This window comes from Ruditapes philippinarum, unplaced genomic scaffold (assembly GCF_026571515.1).
Source record: "Ruditapes philippinarum isolate M1 unplaced genomic scaffold, ASM2657151v2 ctg265_1_1_1_1, whole genome shotgun sequence".
NCBI classification, from domain to species: Eukaryota; Metazoa; Mollusca; class Bivalvia; order Venerida; family Veneridae; genus Ruditapes; species Ruditapes philippinarum.
The window spans coordinates 341,799-366,322 of record NW_026855197.1 but is presented as its reverse complement, the minus strand read 5'-3'; the positions used below and the strand labels follow the sequence as shown (position 1 = coordinate 366,322).

General features: G+C 33.8%; 1 protein-coding gene across 1 annotated transcript; it reads right to left on the bottom strand.

Annotated features, from left to right (window-relative positions):
- Positions 1-2,969: 2,969 nt before the first annotated feature.
- Positions 2,970-12,850, bottom strand: LOC132742412 (uncharacterized). The gene is made up of 2 exons (XM_060730831.1): positions 12,706-12,850; positions 2,970-5,294 (listed from the first exon to the last, which is right to left on the bottom strand). The coding sequence occupies exon 2, from the start codon at positions 5,003-5,005 to the stop codon at positions 3,650-3,652; it is 1,356 nt and encodes a 451-aa protein (XP_060586814.1). The 5' UTR covers positions 5,006-5,294; positions 12,706-12,850; the 3' UTR covers positions 2,970-3,649.
- Positions 12,851-24,524: the final 11,674 nt, after the last annotated feature.

The following is a 24,524-nucleotide window of genomic DNA, read 5'->3' as shown; positions in this document are numbered from 1 at the left end:
TCTTCTAATTATTTCATTTATTTAATGATTTCTTCTATATTTGGTATGGCGGATACCTTCAATGGTCCTCTACATTTTAAGGAAGAAATAGGATAAAGGTCGTTGGAGAAAAACAAAACAGAAGCTTCTCCTGGTTCTTTAGCGTGCCAAGTGTTAAAGCACTCATACATGGGACCTCAATTTAAAGTCTCTTCCGAAGAACTGATTAGTAATTGTAGTTAGCCAGCCAGGGAATCGAATCAACAATGACGAGATTACAAGTCTCGTACTCTTACCGATAAAGCTTTGCGGGATGCGTGTTGTAGTAGAATAGTTCATTTATACTTGCCGCCGGAATTTACCATTTGGGCGAGATTATCTGCTCACTTGCTGGTTCGATCGTAGTGTCCACATCAGCGGCGACGTTTCATGCACAATCTCTCTGGAACTTGTTCTTTGCTCGTTGGTTGAAGGAGACGACAATACTTTCCAAGACATCACTCTTCAAACGGCATCATCAAACAAAATCGGCTCTTGTTACGACCAGCCTTCTGAGTTAGTCACGGCAGGTCAACAAATTATCTCTTGTACTTGAGAAGATTTTGACATTGACCTGGCATGTGCCTTCTCCGCGACGTGCACGCTTCCGGAGGGATTTGGAGAAGATATACGGTCTGTCTGTATGTATGTAGTTTATGTTAAATTAGGGTACATCCGTCAGTAAGGGCATTGAATATACAATGTAGCTTTTGCTGTCGAGTACGGACCCCGGACATGTCACTAGTAATGCCCTTATGAATTTTGAGCCAAAAGTAGGTCACTGTACAGCGGCCAATGAAAACCCAAAATGTACAGTAACCTGAAGGAGGTGGCCATTACAAGGGCTGTTGGTGCCAAGCAAAGGGCCTGCCTTACGAGAAGGGGCTAACGCACCCTAGCACACCATCCTCGTCGTCTCTGCCTACATTGTAGGGCTACTCCCCTCGGTTTAGTCAGGACACCAGCAGATGGTCCGCAATTCAAATTCTGTCGCCATCCCAAGTCTTCAACTCTTCTGCCGATGCCCTGTGCATTCTCAGCGACGTGCGCGCTTCGAAGGGAAGTGAGAACATATGCGGTCTGGTGATTTGCTGGCGCGTTTATAGTTGTTGTCGATTCATTCTGCGCATGCTCACTAATTAACTTTTTGTTGACAGTACAGGCGCTCAAAACAATAAAGCTAGTGGCAACAATGACATTTTAAAAGACTATTTAAAGTACACTTTACCTATTATGAAAAATGTATATCATAAGCTATTCAATATAATTTTTACATATGGTATTATCCCCGAAGGTTGGAAAATTGGTGTTATCAATCCAGTATTCAGAATCAAGGGCGATGATATTGAGCCAAGCAATTATTGACCAATAACTAGTTTGAGGAATTTTGGAAAATTATTTACGTCATTTTTAAATATATGTCTGCAGAAATTTTCTGGAAAAACAGTTGTTCAGTCAGTATGAATGTGGTGTAAGACAGGGATACTCAACTGTTGAGTATGCACTTAAAATGTTAATTGATATATTACAGAATTCAAGAAAGACAACAGGTTTGTTTACATGAAAATTTATGTTATTTGATTTTTATGAACTAAAAAATCCATTATTATATTTATATTTGTAAAATTGTTAATACAGATGTAAAGACAGAAAAAAGCTCTATGAATTCCTGAAAATGTCAAATAGCTTGTTTATATGAATTGTTTGAATATTATATATATTGTTTGTCTTTAGGACTTATACGAATGTATAAAATGCTATATTGTATGTCTTTGTGAATTATAAGATTACTAAAATGCTTGTACATGTATGTGAAATCAGAAAATAAAAAAAATCTAAAAGGAAATTGTCTTGTTTTTGTGCATTTATAGGTTTAAAAAGTGCATTAGATACTACATGTAAAACACACTTGTGGACAAAACCTTAGTTATGATACAACTGAAAAGTTTCTCAATGTTGTTAAAATTATTTATGATAATGCTAAAACATGTGCGTGTGTGCGTGCGTGCGTGCGTGTTCAAAGTTTTGCCCTTTCTTACTTATTGCTTTTCTGCAAAAGTCAATTTAATTGCTTCAAACTTGGAATACTTGTTCAATTTAAAAAATGGAATTCATTTCAAAAGGGTAGGTAAACTTACAATTTAAGCTCAGCATTGCCCTATTTTACTTTGACTATCTTGGTTAACGTATTTGTTAATAAACATTTCTCAAAAGGTATCAAGGGAGGGCATTCACTTTAAACTTTGAGACTTGTTCACTTTCAAATTTAAAATGCATTTCCAAGAGGTAGATAATCATAAAGTTTATTGTTGCTTCATTATTTAATTCCCTGTTTAATATCAAACATTAACTTTTGCTAAAAAACTGTTAAAGGTATTCTCTTCGAATATTGAAATATTTGTTGACTAACAGGGTCATGTAAGTCTGCTCAGCACTTTTACAAGTTTATGCCAACCTTTTCTATGTTACTTTCTTCAACAACCAAGCACCAAGAAAAGTGTGGCTTGTTATGATTTATAATAAAACTTAGCTCTTACCAAAGATTTAGTGAATAGCAATATTTGATCGTTTCGGATTGTTAAGATGGTTCCCGGATCGATATTGTACATTGATATAGGTGAATAAATGACATCGATTTGTGACAACATAAAAGAAGATTTGCGACAACATACAAAGTACAGAGGGTCTATTTTCTTATGTAAAAAAATGAATCAATAAGATAAACTTTATTTAAACAAAATATTTTAATTTGCAGGTGTCAATAAATGAATAGTTATTCAACAAATAACGAAAATATAAATACATGTATATCACTGTAATTTAACGGCAATTTTGAGTTTTATTTTCATTTTTAAAGCAGCATGCCTTCAGATTAATGCTTATTTTCATAAAACAATTAAAAAATGTATTAAAAAGTAAAATAATGTGATAGGAACAAAGAAAAAATAAAACAATTTTTTTCCCAAAGGTTAGACACCATTTTTTACAAGCTTGTACAAACTTTACGTCTATAGAAATGTTTTGTAAAATAACACAATCTTCGTTCGTTGGACAGTTTCATTGAAACTATCGTTGGTTGACCAGGACATACGGTACTCATGGTAAAACGTTCGTCAAGTCAAATTTGTTTTTGTTGCAAATTTAGGACAATTTAACGTAAACTTCCTAGAATGTCTTATAATATGTTTTATTATTAGCTCCAACTGAATAGATCAAGGGAAGTAATTATTGCATTCAGTTTAATAAATTACAAAACATAGTTATAGTGTATGATTTTTTATAAATATAAATCGGTCCCTTAAGGCATAAAGTATGGCTTTTTTTAGGCAATGGCAACTGAAAGAATCAGATTCCTCTAGAAACTGTAATTTTACCCATAGATAACCTACTTCTGTCGTTAACTCGAATGTCCTTAATACAGCAAATGATAAATCTATTAACATCGAAACAGAGTATCCTTATGAAACGATGGATGGAAATTTAACTCAAATAAAAACGAACATCGCGGAACATGCTAAATGAGAAGTCCAAAGTTAAACTTGTTTAAATTTCTATTCATTGTTACATGTACCACCAGTCGAAAGTAGCCAGTAAAGTTACTGTATTTGTTATATAATGTTATATGAATTAACTAATAGGACTTTCCTATACTGATTACTCGTTTAGGATTTTTTGGTTTGGTAACGGTCGTGTTAACAGTATTTGCTTGTCGTTTAGACGATTTTGCTACAACAGAATGGTACACTGCAAATTCGTCATTAATTCTTGGTGTAAAATTTTTCCTTGGACTAGATTTTCCTAAGTCATTGTATTTATCCGTATTTGAGTCCGTCTGCTCCTCGACGCTGGGGCGGGAACGCGCGAAATTCTCGTATGTTCCAGAGTCAATAATCTCTTTATCGCCGACAATTTTCTCAAACCACACACGATCTGCTTCCGGATCGGAAACAAACTTTTTAGATTTTTTACCGCCATTATCACTGTTCCTAGAACGGTTTGAAAATCCGCCGCTTATGTAGTCAAGAATAGAGACTGGATCTAGTGCCGAATTACTAGAAGGACCAATGTTTTCAAGCGGAATTCTCGGAACCCTACTGTCTATTGATGATGCAGCAGACGGCACGCGTTCGGGTATTTCTGTAATTTCAACCTTGCTTACTGCTGATAGTATTTCTTCTGGTTCGTCAGGTGAAGGTATTGGTAGCTCCTCGGGCTCTACGTTTTCATTTTCTTCATCTGTGTCCTGTGAAACTATATCATGTTCAAATTTCACGTTTTTTGGTTCATTTTGTAAACGAGATATCTTTCTTTCTGGTTGCTTTAGAATTGGAAGTTTATATGTATACATATTTCTTTCTCGAAATGTTTTTAATTTCTTTTCTCGCCTCATTGTTGGTTTGACATTTCCTACATCTTCAGTCATTGTACCTGCATTCTTCTTCCTAATAACAGAATCGAATTCAAACCCCGGATCATCAGTTGAACTGTCCTCGTCAAAATCGTCCGAATAATCACCGAACTCTTTTGACGCGTGCGTATTCATGTTTTCCTCTGTTGGTTTGTCAATGACCTCGTACACATCACTTTCGATTATTTCGATTTTATTTAAAGAAGCACGCCGTCTTTTATCCACTAAATTAGGAAATATAACCTTAAGATTTTGGCTAAATCTCGTCGACAAATCCGCTTGCACCGCAACGCTCACCTTTTCAACCGGATTCGGCTGTACACGGTACGGAATATCCGGGAGTGACGTCAGCTGTGACCGAAACGCTCCTCGATTTAGTTTTTGAAAATTCCATAGTTTCTGTCTTTGCAACAGATTCGAGTCCTTAGGGTTATCTATAAGAACTTTTTTATATCTCGACCAACTTCTTTCCGGTGGTTCTTTTGCGGCTAGACTCACGTGAATTCCTGATCGAAGTGGCGGGAAAGTGACTTTTTGCATCTTGTGTATTCCCACCTCATACTTGACGTTGAATTCCATTCTTGTGACTTTTAACCTTAAGATCTACTTACAAATCAAAATTTTCATTTTAAAGTCATTCATAGTGGCAATACGTAGAATTGCATGGGAATCAATAATCTACCCAATGTAGATTTCATCCATTATATATTTCTATTTCATACATTCATTTCTGAACATAGGAGTGAAAGTTCATATATGAATTCTTCTAAAACGAATAACGCTGTATGCGTACAAACATCGACTGGTTACACCTCTGTATTCGTTTTTTGTAACGTCTCAAGTTGGTTTTTGATAGACCATCGTGATCCTGAAATATAATAGCAAATGTATTAAAGTTTGGAGAATTTTTCAGAGTTAAATCGTATACCCATACATGCACATTGCGTTGAATAGAGTGCAGGAATTAATTACTCGCACTCCAGGGCATGCTAGTTGATTAGTTCATTTTTTTCTGGAAGTTACTTTATATTGTGACGACAGGGAAAGTGATAACAGTGGAAAAGTCATATTCATTGGTTACTTTTTTCTGATTGTGATGACAGGGATGACTATAATAGAAAAGAGAAAGAACATCAAAACACTCGGCAATCTGATTTATTCGTACAAATAAGATAGCATCATCGTGTTTCGGTGTTCTTTATATTGCTTAATACTTCTGAGTGACATCACTGCAATTTAAAAATTCAACGAATTTGGAAAACGATACGACACCATATGGTTCGTTTTTGCTAAAAATATGAATTGCAGTTATATGATTCGTAATGTATTTTTATCACAATTTTAAATAAATCCTCAAATATATACACCTTATCATAAGCTTCTTCGATTTTATTAATCAAACAAAGCATATCGTTGCAATAATCATTTGAAAATCGTTTTATTAATAATCGAAGATTGTGTCAATATCAAATATCTATTTTATTGAGAACGGATTTAGATAAGTATATCAAAAAATCAGTTTTCCAAACATTAGACGCACCGCACATTGATTATATATAAAAGTACATTTACTAATATAAACGGAATACTGTATTTTTCATCAATGAGATAGATTGCATATCATTCACTTCAGTATTTGGTATTATTTTGCTTCGTCATATGAAATAAGTGGATGATAATTTTGGCTATTTCATGAGTATGGAATAAATCTTTCATAAAAACTATTTTCATTATGTTGTTGTGAGCAAATAAAATCAGTTCATTTATTAGCTTTACGTGAGATTTAACGCATTCTATTAAATATATCCCATATTCTCACTTGTCTTTAACATAACGGTATATGATAATTGAGCACTTATGAAATTGTTAATGAAGAACAGGTAGATAATTTTCATGCCACCGAAGATAAACCGCCTTGTTTGTCCGTCTGTCAGTAAATCCGTACGAAATCGTTTCCGAATTATAACTTTGTCATTATGTTATGAATTTTCTTTAAACACAAATGCGCATCCCATGAGACAGTGTGTAACGCGCAAAATATAGATATGTAGCCAAAAGGCCAAGGTCACATATACATACATGTATCTAAGGCGAAAGGGGGTCTTTTTTCGTGTCCAGTCTATTAGTTTGTCATTCCTTGAAATGTTTTGAAATTACATGTACTTAGAACAAATGAGCCGCGTCACGACAGAACCAACATAATGGGTTTGCATCCAGACCAGCCTGCGCATCCACGCAGTCTGATCAGGATTCATGCTGTTCGATATCAGTTTCTCGTCTTGTTATATGGTTCGTAAGCGAACAGCATGATCCTGATCAGACTGCGCGGATGCGCAGGCTGGTCTTGATCCATGCTGGTCGCAAACACGTTATGCTAGTTTTGTCATGGCGCGGCTCAAATGTCAACAGCAAAAGATAAACATGAGACAGTTTGATGGGCACAAGATCCAGACCCGTAGCACAAAGGTCAATGTTACATAAAGGTCAAAGGCCAAAAATTGGACCAATTTTGTGTTCGGTCTATAACTTTGACATTGATTGATTTTGAAGTAACGAAGCCCCATTTGGAGTATTCGTCGGATATAAGTGATATTCATACGCAGAAATTACCAAATAACGACATTCATTTTATTTCTAATAACTTTAGGGAAGTTTGTCAACTTTACCAATCTTGTTTTGTAAGTGAAATTCGGCGTTCAGCGGAAGACTGGCATTTGAACAAATGTGTGACATTTAATATAAGCAACTTCAAACAACTGAACAGACCTCTGACTACTTTTGTTTTTTAAAAAATAGAATTTTTGTGTTTTAACAGAAGTTTGACAATTGAGCTAAAGTATAACATTTTAACAGAAGTTTGACATTTGAGTTAAAGTATAACATTTTAACAGAAGTCTGACATTCGAGCTGAAGTATAACATTTTAACAGAAGTTTAACTGGTTAAACAGTTTATAATATTTTAACAAAAGTTAGACATTTAAACAAAAGTATTACTTCTTAACAAAGTGTTACATTTGGACAGAAATACAACATTTTTAAATTAACAGAAATGTGACATTTAAACAGGATTGTGGCATTTAAAACCGACGTGTGACATTCAAGTAGAAGTATGAAATTTTAACAGAAATGTTACACTTAAACAGACGTATGAGGTTTAAATAGAAATAAGAAGTTTAAACAGATATATGACATTTTAACAAAAGTGTAACCTTTAAACAGAAGTATGGCATTTAAACAGAAATATGACATTTTGGCAGAAGTGTGACATTTATAATGTAAGACATTTACCAGAAGTACGAATAGAAGTCTTGTGTTTGAACAGAAGTAAAACATATAAACAGAAATATGAAATCTGAATTTTAACAAAAGTGCTACATTTTTGTAGAAATCTGACATCTAGGTAGAAATTTGACATTGAAATGTTTGTCTGAGAAGTAACGAAGTTGAAAATCATTACTCTAAAGATATACATTGTATCAGAAATCTGACAACCAAAAAAATTAAAATTTTAAAATTTCTCATAGCATTAGCATACGAGGAACTTTAAACGTAATACATAGAAACCAGTTGTAAGCAATAAGCACAATCCTGTCGCGATGTGCCTTTAATGAATAAAGGACAATATTTTGGTATGGGGTATTTCTTTTTCTCAATTAAAGTTACACTAATTTAAAGAAATTGTATTAATATTACTACCGGTTTAACAATATATAACAAGGCAAAAATAGCCTCTTACATACAACACTTGCAATTTTAAACAATTATAAACATTACCGTTACAATTACTTATATATTTTACCGTCACGGTGTATTTTTCAAGTATGCAGAAAAAAGTTAAGGGTGTAATTATCTAAATATTTTATTGCATACGTATAATATCAAGTTTTTGATGATTAGGTAAAGAAATAATAAGAGCCGCGTCACGACAAAACCAACATAATGCGTTTGCGACCAGCATGGATCCAGACCAGCCAGCGCATCCGCGCGGTCTGATCAGGATCCATGCTGTTCGCTATCAGTTTCTCTACTTGTTATAGGGTCTGTAAGCGAACAGCATGGATCCTGATCAGACTGCGCAGGCTGGTCTGGATCTATGCTGGTCGCAAACCCATTATGTTGGTTTTGTCGTGACGCGGCTCAAATATATTTTCAATAAGGACAAACACTTGTAAAATTACAGTGACTTTTGAAAAATTAGTTTTTTAATACTTCGAATTAAAACAAGTTTTGACAATTTACTGAATAAAAAATTGATATTAAAAACAGCTAGATTATATGTCAAATATATGTCAAATATTTGTACATGTACGAAAATGGATTAGAGACTATCTATTTTCTATAAACATGTATTTAAGGGTTTTGCAGCGGCTTATTCCTGTTCGATATGGAATTAAGAATATATCTGGAGAAGATATAGATTACAGTTTGTATTCCATACAATATTTCATGTTTACAAATGTATCAATTTAAAACTAATTGAGTTTCCGAAAATGTCGATTGTGGCAATAGAAAATCATTTTTAAAAAGCCGATCAAAAAACTAAATATGTAGCACAATTATTAGGATAGATTCTGTATTCAACGCTGAATTTCCGTTATTTGATGATACATTTGAGTGTAATACAATATAGTAAAATGTTTATTTAAGACCAATTATTAAAAAATAACGATGAACGTAAACGATATATGCTACAATAAAGCACGGGGAAAGAAATTAAAGTTTGAATCGATTTATAAATAATTTTGCATGATATTATCCTACAAGCTTAATTTGGTTGAAAATATTTTTTATATCAAAAAATGAAATATTCCATGATATTACATAAATACACATATTTTTTTAAAACTTGAAAGGTTATATATAAAGCACGTGCAACTCACCTGTATTTTATAAATTCCTAATCTTCATGCAGTAAATCCAAATGTGTCATCTTTATGTGTGTCAAATATCTATAAACTTTCTTTTTTTCTTCTTAAATTTTAATTTGACATGGGAGGCTTTTAAATATTGACTGACGTCTTACATATTAGCATTTCGCGGATTAAACCTTTAATTCTTGAGCCGTGCTTATCATAACCCTTTCGCGAAAATACGTGACTATTTCGTTATACGCCAAAAAGCTGATAAAATGTAACGTTTGCCAAATAATTTTCTTCCAGGGTAAACTAGCTTAAATATTTACTATTTCACATAGCACTGAAACATTTAAAAGATCAAAGATTTGCGTTGATAAATTATACACAATTCAAACAGCAATAGGTCACAGTATTCGTCAATAGAGTGCCATTCGGACAAAAGGGTACAGTTTTAAGATAGTTGTTAAAGATTTTAACAGTGTATCGGTTCAACTTTAAAACTAACAAATAAACCGATGGTACTATATCATGCAATGTTTTTAACATTAAATGTATATGGTTATGTAAGGGGTTATTATAATGTTATGAATTCTATCAAATTTGAATCAAATTGTTCGCAATATTGTTCACATGTAACAAAGTACCGGTTAATTTTTAACAACGAATATCGGCCTTCATAGATTAACCTCTCTTTGTGTTTGTCACACGAAAATAAAAATAATTTAAAATGTTTGGTATCTTAATTTGTGCACGTTTTTTTTTAATTATTAACTTATATTTTATTGAAATCAAACGAATACTAAGTCAATTTATCCGTTCATTCACGTACACGTACAAGTCTATCAACTTCTCCACATTTACGTCGGTGGAAGAAAGGGTGCGAATGGTGTTAAAAACATTTTTCTTCCGCATTCGGAACACGTCGCTTATCACGGTAAATCATCTCGGAAACGATATGGATCGAAAGGAGTTCTGCTATATACGCCATCCGTAGGAAAATATTAATTGTTGTTGGTGGTGGTGTTTGTTTCTTTTATTTTTATTATTATTATTATGATATTATGACTGATTTTTATAGACAAAATTGATGAAACTAAATCAAGAATACTCATCAGCTATATTACATGTTTAACTGCGTATGTTAGACCAAACTCCGTATCCATTATGTTTGTTTATTCTTTATATTGTATTTGTGAAATCGTAATCAAATAATCCGAAGTCTCGAGTTTTTATTTATTCATTTATTTATATATTCGTTTATTCGTTTATTTATTTATGTCTTTTTCCTGCAAACTTCTAGGAAATGCAAATTTGGCTGTATGCAATATAGTAACGTTCGGTTATGGTGATTGATAAACATTACTGTCGCAGTGGTGAAAGTCAATGCTATCTTAGGTACGAATAAAATACGTAGGCCTGTGTCCAGAATCATGAAAAAAACCCATGGATTTTTAATCAAATAAACTGCTGGGTTTTGGACCTAATTTTATTTTCATAAAACCGCGTATTTTTAAAGAGAAATACCTTCGCAGAAGTGTGTACAAGTCACTTTAAAATCAGAAGAATTAAAACAAGTCTGGTTGCCGCATTATCTAAATCAAAATAGATTAGCAAATTAATTACCTTACTGATAATATGCATGCAATTACTAAGATTTTTTTTACATTTAATATTAGCATATATATTAAACTGTCATAGGATTTAATCTTATTTAGCACCGATTTGGCAAAAGAACACTAGGATAAAGGTAATTATAAGCTGTAACTAATTTTGACGATTAAACTTTTATACCACATCAGTTTTTTATGTTGAAGGATAGACACAGCATTTTTATTTTATATAACACATTCAATGTGTCATTCGTATAGCCTCGTAAACTGTGAAAAGTCAAAGAATTAACCTTATGTTCTTATTTTTGGGTGACCCACATGTAGGTCCGTCTAAATAAGTATGAATTTCAAGCATTTGTGATTTTTTTTAATCTATATATATAGATATTGACATACCTTTAATGATTCTGGCATCAAAAGATTTTATGTCCCAACTAAATAAATATAAAAGCTTGACTTAAACGCTGACGAACTTATATAAAAACATAAACTTTTTGATCATTTCAGTTATAATTGAGTAAAATGTACGTACTAAAGTAAGAATTTACTAAAAAAGAAGCATTCGTTGATTTTATCTTGGTTTTTTGTTTCGATGGATAGTAGCAGCGAAAATATTCCGTTGTACGGTTTAAAATGAAAGAGCATACATACAAAACATTTGAAATTATTATTATTAGTTGTGCCTGATTTTCAAGAGACCCAAACGAGGTTCTATGATTGATGTCCGATTTAAACAAATTAAATAAAGTGAACGCAGGAAACTTGCAGAATGTTTGATTTAAAGGTAATAAAAACTGGACCTTCTGCTTGAATAAAGCTTATACCAGTCTCTCATTGTGAGACTGGGCTATGATAAGTTATAGCTGGGAAATGATACAAGTTAAGGCTTGGAAATGATACTAGTTAAGACTGGGAAATGACACAAGTTAAGGCTGGTAAATAATACAAGTTAATGCTGGGAAATGATACAAGTTTAGGCTGGTAAATAATACAGGTTAAGGCTGGGAAATGATACAAGTTAAGGCTGGTAAATAATACAGGTTAAGGCTGGGAAATGATACAAGTTTAGGCTGGGAAATGATACAAGTTATGGCTGGGAAATGATACAAGTTATTGCGGGGAATGATACAAGCTAAGATTGGGAAATGATACAAGTTTAGGGAAATGATACAAGTTAAGGCTGGGAAATGATGCAAGTTATGGCCTGGGAAATGATGCACGTTAAGGCTGGCATATGATAAAAGTTATTGCTGGGAAATGATACAAGTTATGGCTGGGAAATGATGCAAGTTATGGCTGGGAAAAGATGCACGTTAAGGCTGGGAAATTATAAAAGTTATTGCTGGTAAATGATACAAGTTTGGACTGGGAAATGATACAAGTTAAGACTGGGAAATGATAAAAGTTATTGCTGAGAAATGATAAAAGTTATGGCTGGGAAATGATAAAAGTTAAGGCGGGGAAATGATACAAGTCAAGGCTGAATTCAAGTTAAAGAAAATCACACACAATAGCGAAAGTAATAATAACGCAAAATATAAAAGTGATGATGAGAAAACATTGAATGTCTTAGTAAGTGATCAAAGTGATTGATATAAATCATATCTCATTGATATGTATTACATAATCTAAAAAGCTTTCATAACCCATGTGACTTGTTAAATAGCAAGAAGCGCTCTTACCTAATTATTTCGTTTTCTATCTAAACTGTAATAGCTAAAGACAGGCAAATGTATCGATAAAAATCATTGAAGTGGTAGATACTGTGAGAAAAAAAAGAAGATATTTCGTTAGATATATCCGTGTACTTACATAGTTATTACCAAAAACGGGACATTAATCCTCGACTACTTAACACTCTTTTAACTTGATAATATGTATGTTTAAATTTACATTTAAACTTTGAAAATATTTGTAAAGGCTGCGTTTTAAAGTTTAATCAGAGGATTACGGGGGTTAGAGAGGAACAAAGCATATCTTATATATGCAATCATTTTAAGATAACTGTTAAGATACAAAGTGCGTGTTTAACTTATAACTGTACATAAACACTTAAAATGTCCGTAGTCCATTTCTTGAAATGACTTGTCCAACTTTCAAGCTTGATAAAATCATTCATCATTTTTAGCGTGCATTTTCAAAATATGAACTGACTGGATTGCGAGCAGTGGTTTCATTTTACTTTGCTTGATGTGTTTAATTATATTTTGTTTTAACTGTTTCATTATAAATATACTTCTCAAGCAAAATACAGTGGAACTGATAAAGGGAAGTAAATTTGAAACTCTAAAGAAAGATTTAATGGAACATCTCATGAAAAATATGGCGGGACGTCTAAGCAAAGTATTATGAAACCTCTCAAGGAAGTATCACGGAACCTCTAAAACAAAGTTTATTAGAACCTCTAAAACAAAATATAATGGAACCTCTCAAGCAAAGAAAAATTGTGAGATTAAACGAGACTTACCTGTAAGTTGAAGTTTGATCGAGATTTTGTCTTCTACCAACTCCTAAAGGGATTATACAGAGATGACGTAGCTCATGTTTCCGTGAAAATCAGTCTTTAGAGTAATCGGTCAAGCGTGAATCTGCATGGTTTTCCAAGCAGCGTTCATGCTTTAACAGCAGCATTGAGCATAAAATCAAGCCATGGGGTTGGGTTGGGAGGGTGTATGATCCCTTAAGGAGTTGGTAGAAGACAAAATCTCGATCAAACTTCAACTTACAGGTAAGTCTCGTTTAATCTCACAATTTTATCTTCTACCTAACTCCTTAATGGGATCACACAGAGATTTTAGAGTTGATTTTCAGCGAAATCACACAAATTGTTTAAATTTACTACATTTTAATCAAATTTTTATGTTTGCTATACTATTATAATACAAAGTGCATGCACAACATTATTTTTTAAATGTTCAACAGTAACCAGTCTATTAATCCTGAATAGCTGACTGAATAGTTAATTTTTGCACCGGTTTGTCATAAAATCTTTTGAATGTCCTAACATTAGACCATCCAGCAGTTTTGGTTATCTTGTCAAGAGAAACACCTTTTAACTTTGCTGTGCTAGTGGCCACTGCTCTGGTGCTATGCAATGTAAAGGCAGAGTCAATGCCAGCATTGGTAAGAATTCGTTTCACCCACCGAGCAATTGTGTCCTTTGATACACCTTTATGTGGGCTTTGAGTGCTTATGAGCAATGATTGATCTTCAGAATATCGCAGAACTTCTGTCCTGCTTAAATATTTTTCAAAAGTTTTGACAATGCATAATTTTTCATTTTTTGGATAATTAACCAGTGTTATAGGTTCTAAGTGGAAAGTCGGTCGTGACTGTTTCAATATGTGATTAGTTAAGATAGTAATTTGTTTTGAATTAATAATAATATCTTTCAATTTTATCAAATGAAGTGTCTGGCACCTCTGTGCACTAAGGAGTAAAAACAGAAGACATAATTTTCCAGAAAGAAACAATAATGAATCATCCTCTTCTTCACCTAGATAGTCAAGTACTACTTGTACATCCCAGACAACTGGGTGCTTTGGAAGGTTTGGCCTGTTGTGGAAAATACCCTTCATAAATTTTCGAAGCAATGCATCAGAGCTGAAGTCTGTTTTCCTACACAGTGATGTAAATGCGTTGACTGCCGCTCGCGCTGTGCCAATTGCACTGTAGCTGAGTCCAAGCTGGAAGAGGTCTGTCAAAAACTTAATGATATTTTTTAGAGAGGGCGCAGTAGCACTGACCGATTCCTTATCACAAAATACAAATCCACCGCTTTTGATAAAGGATGCATACTGCCGTTGGGTAGAAGTTCTCCATCCATCGATGATAAGATTGGCAGAGTGTTCCGATATGCCTTGTTTACATAGGGTTTCCCTGATAATCGGAAAACACCCAAAACCATCTTCTTTAGTGGATGTTTTCTGTCTGGCTTGTGCGGAAGGTGGAGTATTTCCTGTGATGGCGGAAGTAAGTAGCTTTGCTGACTTAGCAAGTGAAGTAATTGTGCCCACCAACCTTGTGTCGTCCAGACTGGAGCCACCAGAATAACTTCTGCTTGGTCTTGTATAACTTTCTGCAGCACCTTCGGTATCAAACTGAAAGGAGGAAACATATATAGTAATTTGTTTTCCCAGTCCAAAGAAAATGCATCAATTGCCCATGCCTCAGGCTGTGGTAGCCTTGAGACATAATTATCTAATTTTCTACTTAATCTGGACGCAAACATGTCAATATCTGGAATCCCAAATTTTACCATAATTTCTTTAAACACTAAATCATTTAGCGACCATTCTAAATCGTCATTGAATTGTCTTGACAATCTATCTGCCTCTGTATTTGCAGATCCTGCCACATGTGCTGCACTTAAATGTATGCCCCTGTCAATACACCAGAACCATATTTCTCTTGAGAGATCATTTAATTCCTTACAGCGCCCCCCTAATTTGTTAATGTAGGCACAACATGTAGTGTTATCAGAATAAATCGAATATGAACCTTTTTTAGATTTTGACACAATGCAATCAAAGATAATTTACAAGCTTTAAGTTCTAATATATTAATATGTAGGTTTTGTTCATCAACAGACCAAACCCCATTCGTTTCAGCATTTAGGGCCTTAATGCAGCCACCATATCCCTTTAAGCTCGCGTCCGTGTGAACTACAATGGTTGGATTTCCGTGAGAAACCTTTTTAACAGAGAATTCCAAGTTGTCAACCCACCACTGAATATGCATTTTTATGTCTTCAGTTAGTTTCATGTACGATTTGTAATTACCACTCTTAAGTTTCAGGTTAATTTCTTTAGCTCTTTCCAGGGGTTTATAATAAAGAGGATCATATTCCACGCCAGGTTCAGCTGCTACCAATTTTCCAATTAATTGAGCAAATTCTGTAATGGTTACCCACTTTTTATTTATCATATCTATGCATTGAGTTCTGATATTGTTTACTTTTTTTGTGTCAGTCTGACAGTCATTGTGCGTGAGCATAAGATAAAGCCTACAAATTCAATCTGCTTGCTCGGGATAAATTTTGATTTTTCACTATTCACAGTAAGTCCAAGACTATCTAACAGATAGACCGTGTCACGGATATTCTCAGTACAAGCTTCATAAGTCTGACTTTGTAAACATGAGTCATCTATATATATAGTACTAATATGACCCTTAGCCCTGAGAGATGCAAAAGCAGGTTTTAACAATTTGGTAAATACCCTTGGAGCTGTAGTTAGTCCCATCACAAGAGCAGTAAATTGATATTTTTGCCCGTTGTATATGAACCTAAAGTATTTGCGATCTTGATGGCAAATAGGAATGGAGTAAAACGCGTCCGCGATGTCCACTGACCCAAAGTTGCAATCTTTAGTCATCATATTTATAGCATTTTTAAGAGTCTCCATTTTAAAATGAATAAATTGCATATGTTTATTGAATTGTTTCAAGTTTAAAATAATTCGAATGCGTCCATCCTTTTTTGGTCTGGCAAAAATGTTAGAGATAAACTCTCCACTTTCTACTTTAGATACAGGCTCTATAATGTCACAACTAAGAAATCTTTCTATTTCTCGATCAATTTTTTCCTGTTCAATGTCACTAAACTTAATTGGTTGCGGTTGAATAAATTGACAAGGTGTAGTATCTAGTTCAACAGAGTAGCCACCAATTGTTTGTAAAATCCATTTATCGTGTGTAATTTTACTCCACCTATTAAATGCATGTCTGGTTTTACCAGCTTTTGAAGTTACTTTGTGTATTTACAAGTTTTGTAATTATTTGGTGTAACTTACCGGTTCTAATAGTGTTTGTTGGGCTGATTCCCTGTTTTCTTCATTGCGGATTTCTGCCCGTAATTTGTTGATCTTTGATTTGAGTTCTTGTGTCCTTGATAGTTGTTTTTGTTTGTGTTCTTTCTTTTGAAACTGATATTGATTCCGGTTTAGTGTCACTTGTGGCTGTGGACGCTGTGTTTGATCTGTTCAGGGGAAGCTGACTTTTGCCTCCCCCCGCCTTTCCCTAAAAAATGCTCTTTATTGATCATCTTGATTTGTCGGCATGATTCCGCATTCTTGCTTTGCTCTTGGAGCTTGTCCCCAAACAGTCCTGTTGCCGAAGTGTTGGTTTCGCTAGCACAGAGACTCTTAAATGAATGATCCACTTCCTTCCTAATAGAATCTCGCCTCTGGCTGTTAATTTTTGCTATTGTGCTGCATATACTTTTGAATGAGTCCCCAATGCATTCTTTAAGGAATGAAGATCTGGCTGATCATTGGCATAAGCATGATCCATTGCTGCTACCAGAGGTGCTGCCGCCTTATTGAAATCATCAATGATATGTTGCTTTGAAATGTCAGTAGATTTTACATTGGTCTCAAGCTGATTTCAAAAAAATTTGTCAATTTTTGGCACCTGAAGCGTTTCCACATTTGCTGGTCGTTTGTACTTTTGATGTAAAGCTTGAATTTTTTTTCCTAGTCAATTTTGTTTGGTCTCAAAGATTTGTTCACAACCTTTGCAACCGTTTCATTGATGGCTGGCCCAGTTTCCTCTTCTTCCACAAAAAAAATTGTCAAGTCCCATTAATACATCATCAGTAAATGGACCTGCACTATCTTCTGTATGATGTGAAGGACCAGGTTCATTCATTAGTCCATCGATATCTCCGTCGGAATCCGAATCCGAACTGTCCGAATTACTGACAGTATGAGAAACTTTCCTCCGTTTGCTTGGTTCATTTTGTCCAGATTCGTCATTATTTCTCTTTAAATTGGCCTGAATTTCACTAACCGATGTTGCTAGATCCTTTATCTTCAAGGCCTGCCCTTCAAATGATCGGATCGACGAAACAAATGTCTCAAGAATCTCCTCTCCCTTTTGTATAAATCGATCAATTCTGTTTACATTCGATGCGCTTCCGGTTTGCGCACTGCTGCTTTCTCACGGCGATAAAATCCGTACCTCGTCGTTTGCTGTGCCGCTGGCCATTCTGTAAACCTCCCTCGTGCTATTGTAAGAAAAAAGATTCGATTTTAAGCACTTTGAAGTTCTCTGTACCTTTCGTACATAAAAAGATAATAATATTGAAATGTCAGTCTGACTATTTCATATTCTATATGTTACTCGCCAAATTCAGGGAGTGAAAAGCTAGTAAAATTAAGATCGATCGCTGTTCCGTCGGAACAAAGGAAATTTTCGAAATATATGTCCGGCTTATCCAGCATTTTTTCTAGCTGTCGCCGTAAATTATCATCCATTCAGGATAATAATGCCATTCAGGCTTTGAACAATATCAGAATATTGTCATATGCATTCGAAATTCATCCGATTGCAGTCATTCAGACTTTAGTTTATAAAATCGTCCATCGGACGATGCAAGATGGCCGAATCAAACGGCCACGATAATTCTAGAAGAAGAAATAAAATCAATAATTATCGATTACATCTTACCGTTATTTGGCAATCTCTAGTCGTCTATGGATTTCGTTTCGAAATGGCACTTTAAATTCGCGATATTTTTTGCTTATATATATATATACTAATGTAAATAATGAATAATTTAATTGTTATTAATTGCTGCTGCTGCTGAATTCCACAAAAACGAGCCTCGTTCTGATTTTCACGGAAACATGAGCTACGTCATCTCTGTGTGATCCCATTAAGGAGTTAGGTAGAAGATAAAACCATTATTTAATGTTATAAAAATCATGTTTGCCCTTTCTAAAGAAGTAAATAATAATTTGTTTCTCAGGCATAATGTGCCTTTAAAGGTACTTTTGTATATTTGTATTATTATGCTCCCCGAAGGGAGAGCATATAGTGGCCGTCTTGTCCGTCTGCCCTTCTGTCTGTCTGTTGTACAGTTGCCACTTCAACAGACAGTCTGTAATATTAAATAAGAAGAAAGAATTCATTCTTATTTTATTGTGTTTTACAGACATTTAATGATTAAAGCAGGAAAAAAGAAAGTTATAATGTGAAATAGATATAGTAACATTATTCTGTTTTAATGACATCTACATAATTAGTGTATCCTATCACATCAATCTGTAACAGGCATTAATTTGTCAAAGTTAACTCACTTTGTTACCTTGTTATTATCAAGGTTACAATCTCTGACTTCTTCAGATCTTCTTTTTATTCTGTTTCTATATCAAGAGCTTTTATACAAAGGACTTCTGTACTCATTTTTTTCATTCAGGGATATTAATTTTGTACTTTTTATGTCTTGGAAGAATTATTCTAAATATAGACTTGTCTGTCCATTGATCAATTTGTTCAATCAATTGTTAAAGAGTACTGTCACTTTATTGACTGGTAGGGCTGTAACAATACGGTAAAAAGCGTATTGCAATATATTGCAATACGCCACATCCGTATTGCAATATATTGCAATACGTATTGTTATTTATCTTAGGTACTGGGAAATAATTCAGAAAAAGAGACTTGATTATTATTTCAACAAATATAATATATATCTATATATCTATGTCTCTCGCAAAACAGAATTATTGGATATTTTCCTTTAACAATTTTTAACTATTTCAACTATGGAAGCATCAACTGTTAGTAACTTAACAGAAATATAAAACTTTAAACACTTTTCATTAAGTAACTAACAATCTAAACTATATCCTAATGATTTTCTTAACACAGTTTCAGACTCGGAATAGATCACAGGGATTGAGTGACGGTGGCAATTTATCTGCGTTTTTCTTTAAAAAAATTAACATGTCTACTTTGTCAGCATCTAGTATTCAATAATTTCATGGGTCTCTCTTTTCCTTGCAATTAAAATTTTATATCAGATCGTAATTATTTCCGTCTGCAATAGTAAATCACCGATTTATTCAAGGCATTTTTCTACCCGTGCACCGTGTAATTTTTTTTACCCTAACACCCGTTTTTTTTTACACGCTTCCTACTTTCGGTTGTTATATTTTTTTTGTGTATAGGACATTTTCATAATATTTATCAAGAAAATTTATCAAGAAAATTATGGAAGACTTTCTTTTATTTATAGAGAAAATTATGAAACGCTGTTATTACTAAATAAAACCGTGCAACTAAATGTGAACCGCGGTACAATATTTATTTATCCTGCACCGCAATATATCGGTGTACCGGTAAACCGTTACAGCCCTATTGACTGGAGTCTTGTTTTTTGGTATACAAGAGTACAATTACCAAAAAAAACAAAACTGGTCAATATTGGTAACAGCCCAATTTTAATGACCTGTCAATTAAGATGTTTTGAAATATTCAGTGCAACATACGTACTTTGGTAGTAGCTGTTGTTACTTATTAATGTAGAACATACTTGTTGAATATTATGTTAACAAATCTTCATCTGGCATCAGTAGTGTAACACTGTATACCACTAAGACATTGACAGTAAATGTACTCACTGTTTCTGACAGGACAGAATGAACTCTTATTGATACAATTGATGATATACACCTTGCTTATGTAAACCTGTCACCACTGTAAATGTAAGAAATTATGTCTGTCAAAAGGTTTTACTGTGTCAAGCTTACATCACATTACAAGTGGAGACTGTATTAGATAGAGGCATCTGTGGGAGTACACCATTGATAATTGGAGATCTGAGTGGAGACTGTATTAGATAGAGGCATCTGTGGGAGTACACCATTGATAATTGGAGATCTGAGTGGAGACTGTATTAGATAGAGGCATCTGTGGGAGTACACCATTGATAATTGGAGATCTGAGTGGAGACTGTATTAGATAGAGGCATCTGTGGGAGTACACCATTGATAATTGGAAATCTAAGGGGAAACATTTCAGTCATGTCCAAGAAGAAGGGGGTGATCATTTACCCTGCATGGTCCAGTGGGTCATTTGGACTGTGTCTGAAGGGTAATCACCCTGTCACCTAGTGGAAATATTTGTCAACTGCCTTCTGGACACCATCCGATATTCTTAAGGTAATGGGCAGACAGAGGGTCTTTCACTGTGTCTGTGCTACAGTGAGCAAGGAATTAACAAGAAGATAACTCCTAAATCTCACATTACCCACATGATGCATCAACGGTTACTTGACACTGTAGGGTCACCGGCCAGAAAACTTTGAAATTATGGCAATTCTAGTCCTTTCAAACACTGGTGCCCCTAATTGGAGTGAAATGTGAGGCAGCTATAAGATGGAGTACAACATTTGTACATAAAAAATTAAAATTTGATCACTAGTGCAAAATTTAACAAAATTGTTGAAAATAGTTATAGTAATTAGACTATTCTGATGGTCTGTTTATCTGTCTGTGTGTCTGTCTGTACAAGTTAACTTATTACCCATTTACATACAATGATCCTCAGGTAAAACATCCATTGTTTCTATATATTTACCCCTTTATATATACCCATTTTCTCCATTTACCTTCCCTTAGTATATTTGTGTTAATTTATATATGTAATTACATTTTACAAATATTTGAATAAATTTCTTTTAGTTAGTTGAATATTTTCAATCAACTTCATCATTAGTGACATTTTCTTCTGACAAGAACAAAAAGTTTTAAGTCTTTCAAAGAATGTTATACTTTGTCAACTGTTTTTCTTGAGTAATCACTCTTTCCAAAATCAAGTGAAAGGCATTGACAAGAATCAGAGTGCCTAATGATGGGCAATGGGCAGTGTATTTTTGTTTAGCAAGCACAAGTCATGTTCTTATAGCCTTAGATTCTTATTAAATCACTAATCATGACACCAATTAAGGCTCATGATTCATTAATTAAAATCTAGAAACTAATTGGCAGGAATGGCAGCTGACCAGCCTGTTCCTTATAGTGACTAGATGTTTTTTTATATATTGTATTGTGCTTGGTTTTATGAAAGATTTTTATTTTATTTATCCAATTTGTATGTTATTTTCTGTGACTGTCTGCTTTAATAAATCTCATGGGTATGAATAATTTAAAAAACAAATTGATTTCTTCATAAAGCAGTTAACATTATTGAATGATGTACTGTAAGAGCTGTCAGTTATGTTTCCTCATACATCAAAATATCTGAAATTATACATGAACGTTTTAGCAGTATCATATATTATAGATAACCAGGAGTGGTTTTTCTTTTCACTTAAACTTGCAGTTAATTTCTTGGCTATTTATCAGCATTCTCTGGTTTGCAAAAAATCTATGTCAGACTTGTTTACAGGTATATTGTGTATTAGTATGATTTCATACATGTTTGATTTTATTAAACTTATGGGAATAAATGAAAATCATTTAATAAACAACATGGTTTTTTTTCTGCATTGAACAGTTATGACAATTTCTGGCACTAGATCTCAGTTGTTTACTACATAGTTTCATCATTTTGATCATTCGAAAAACCCAAGTGGCATTTGGATGTTGTGAATAAAGAAATCTACATGTTAAAGTCTCAGAAAGATAATCCTAAACTTTTCATGTTTCAGTCCTAAAAAACAACACCTGTTTATGATTTTGTTTGGTTTTTGTTGTTTAGGTTATTAAATTGTTTGCTTTATCATGCTACATTTATGTAGATGTATTAAATTTTATAATTTTGACAATACAGATATTTTACTTGAAACAAAGTTAATATATCCTCCAAAATATAATTTAGTTAGCTTACAACTAAAGTAGTTATAAGTAAGTAATTTTTTCTTATTTAGTAAAACTTAGTTTAGTAGTAAATTTGTATGTAATTTAGATAAAATTAGTGTAATATATATAGACCTTGTTTGTTTCTATCAGTCATTTTCATACTTTAGTGTCCAGCTTTATTTGTCATCCAATGAAAACGCTGTATTTCTTAACCCTTTACCACATATATACGCGAAACAACGCACTTTCGACCCCCCCCCCCCCCTTTTTTAGGCCTCAAATAGTGAAAAAATGTCCTATTTGGGCCCCAAACATAAGTTTTTGTTTGAGAAATGTTGCTAAAAAAAATGAGCACTTTTTCGGCGCCGCCCCCCATCCAAAAGATACATCAGGGGGTTGCCAGAAGGGGGATGTACCCCCTTCTGTTAGGGGGGTTTGAAGGGGGGCGGAGTCCCCCTCATCGCCAAGAAAATTTTGGACTTGTGAGAGGCTAAAAATGACCCGAGGTCGATCATAATGTAACGTTTAACCAACGCTGAAAAGCCTTTGACTCTATCTCAATCCCTTGAGAAGTTGCAGCACTTTGAAATAAATTTTGATGGAAAAAATCGAGGCAAAATAGTGATTTTTGGCAATTTTGAGATGTCCCCTCGTTGCCATGGTAACAGGAAATTTTAGACTGAGCATGTCGTTACAAAGGCAATGGTCCAGTCAACATTTGTGCCAAGTTTGATAAGTATTGAAGCATTTTTCATAGTTTCATAGCAGTTTGAACTTGTAACAGGAGGCTTTCAGTGAAAACGGCCATTTTTCAAAATATGCTCATGGGGGAAAGGGTTAAAAATTATGTGTGTTAATTTTCATAGAAGAAAAAAAGTCGATACTATATTGAAATCCGTTCATAGTCGCCTTCTATTTTTCATAGTGCTTCATTATGAGTACCACGTAGTGACGTAATCAAGGGCCAAATAAAGCTTGACACTAAATATGTTAGTGTTCATCCTTAGCTGTTCTACAGAAATAAGAAACATTCTCCTGTCGCTATCGCTCCCGTCGAAGTTTCTAATTTCTGTAGAACAGCACGGATGAACACTAACATATACGTAGTAACAGCACTAGCTGCTGACATCAACAACCCTATCACATGATAGTTATATATAGACATCATATAAGGGGGCCTTAATAAACTTAATCTTTAATTAATTTCAAGTCAAACTTGAATATAAAGTTAACCTTAAAATGAGGTTCTGAAAAATATTATGAAAAGTATTGATTTAAGAAGGAATGTCTCAGGACTAAGAGCAATAACTAAAGATTTAAAACAAATTGAGCTTGCTTAGATTTCACTCCCTTGATTATCCTTGACAAGTGTATATACCAGTATCATACATATACCAGTATAACAGGCAAATACTATTTCATACAAAACATATGGCAAGCAGTCATACCTCATTTAAGTAAATAGCTTAAAGCTTTAACTCAGTCTTCTTAACTTTTGATGAATGGATTTTAAATACTTGTTTCTTATCATGGTCAAAACTGTGGTCATATTTTAAAGAATTATACCATATTTAAACAAAAAGTTTAAAAGTTTTCATGTTTAGCTTGACCATTTTAAGAACTGTTAGGATACCTTATGAAGCCCCTTGTTTCACTTGGTGAATGTTATATGTATTTCATCAGGCACTCAAAATTTCTGTAAGATATCATAATAACAACCTATAACATTTACTGAATTATTCCCCTTTGTTTCTAAATTAGTTCTCTAGGATATAAATTCTCTATTAAGTACAGAGAAAATTCAAGCATGTTGTTTGATTGTTTGCTGACTTCTGTTTTACAATTAAAGGGACTCAACTGAGTTTTTAGATTGGCAATATTTTATAAGATTGTATACCATTTTATGTTGGTCTGGACAAAGAACTCAATTTTCCAGAACAATCATGACCCAAAAATGAAAAGTGCTTTTCTTCTTGAGTTTCTCAGGTTATGAAGTTCTTTCACTTTCTAGTTAAATTTTATAGATATTTAACTCCTGTATTA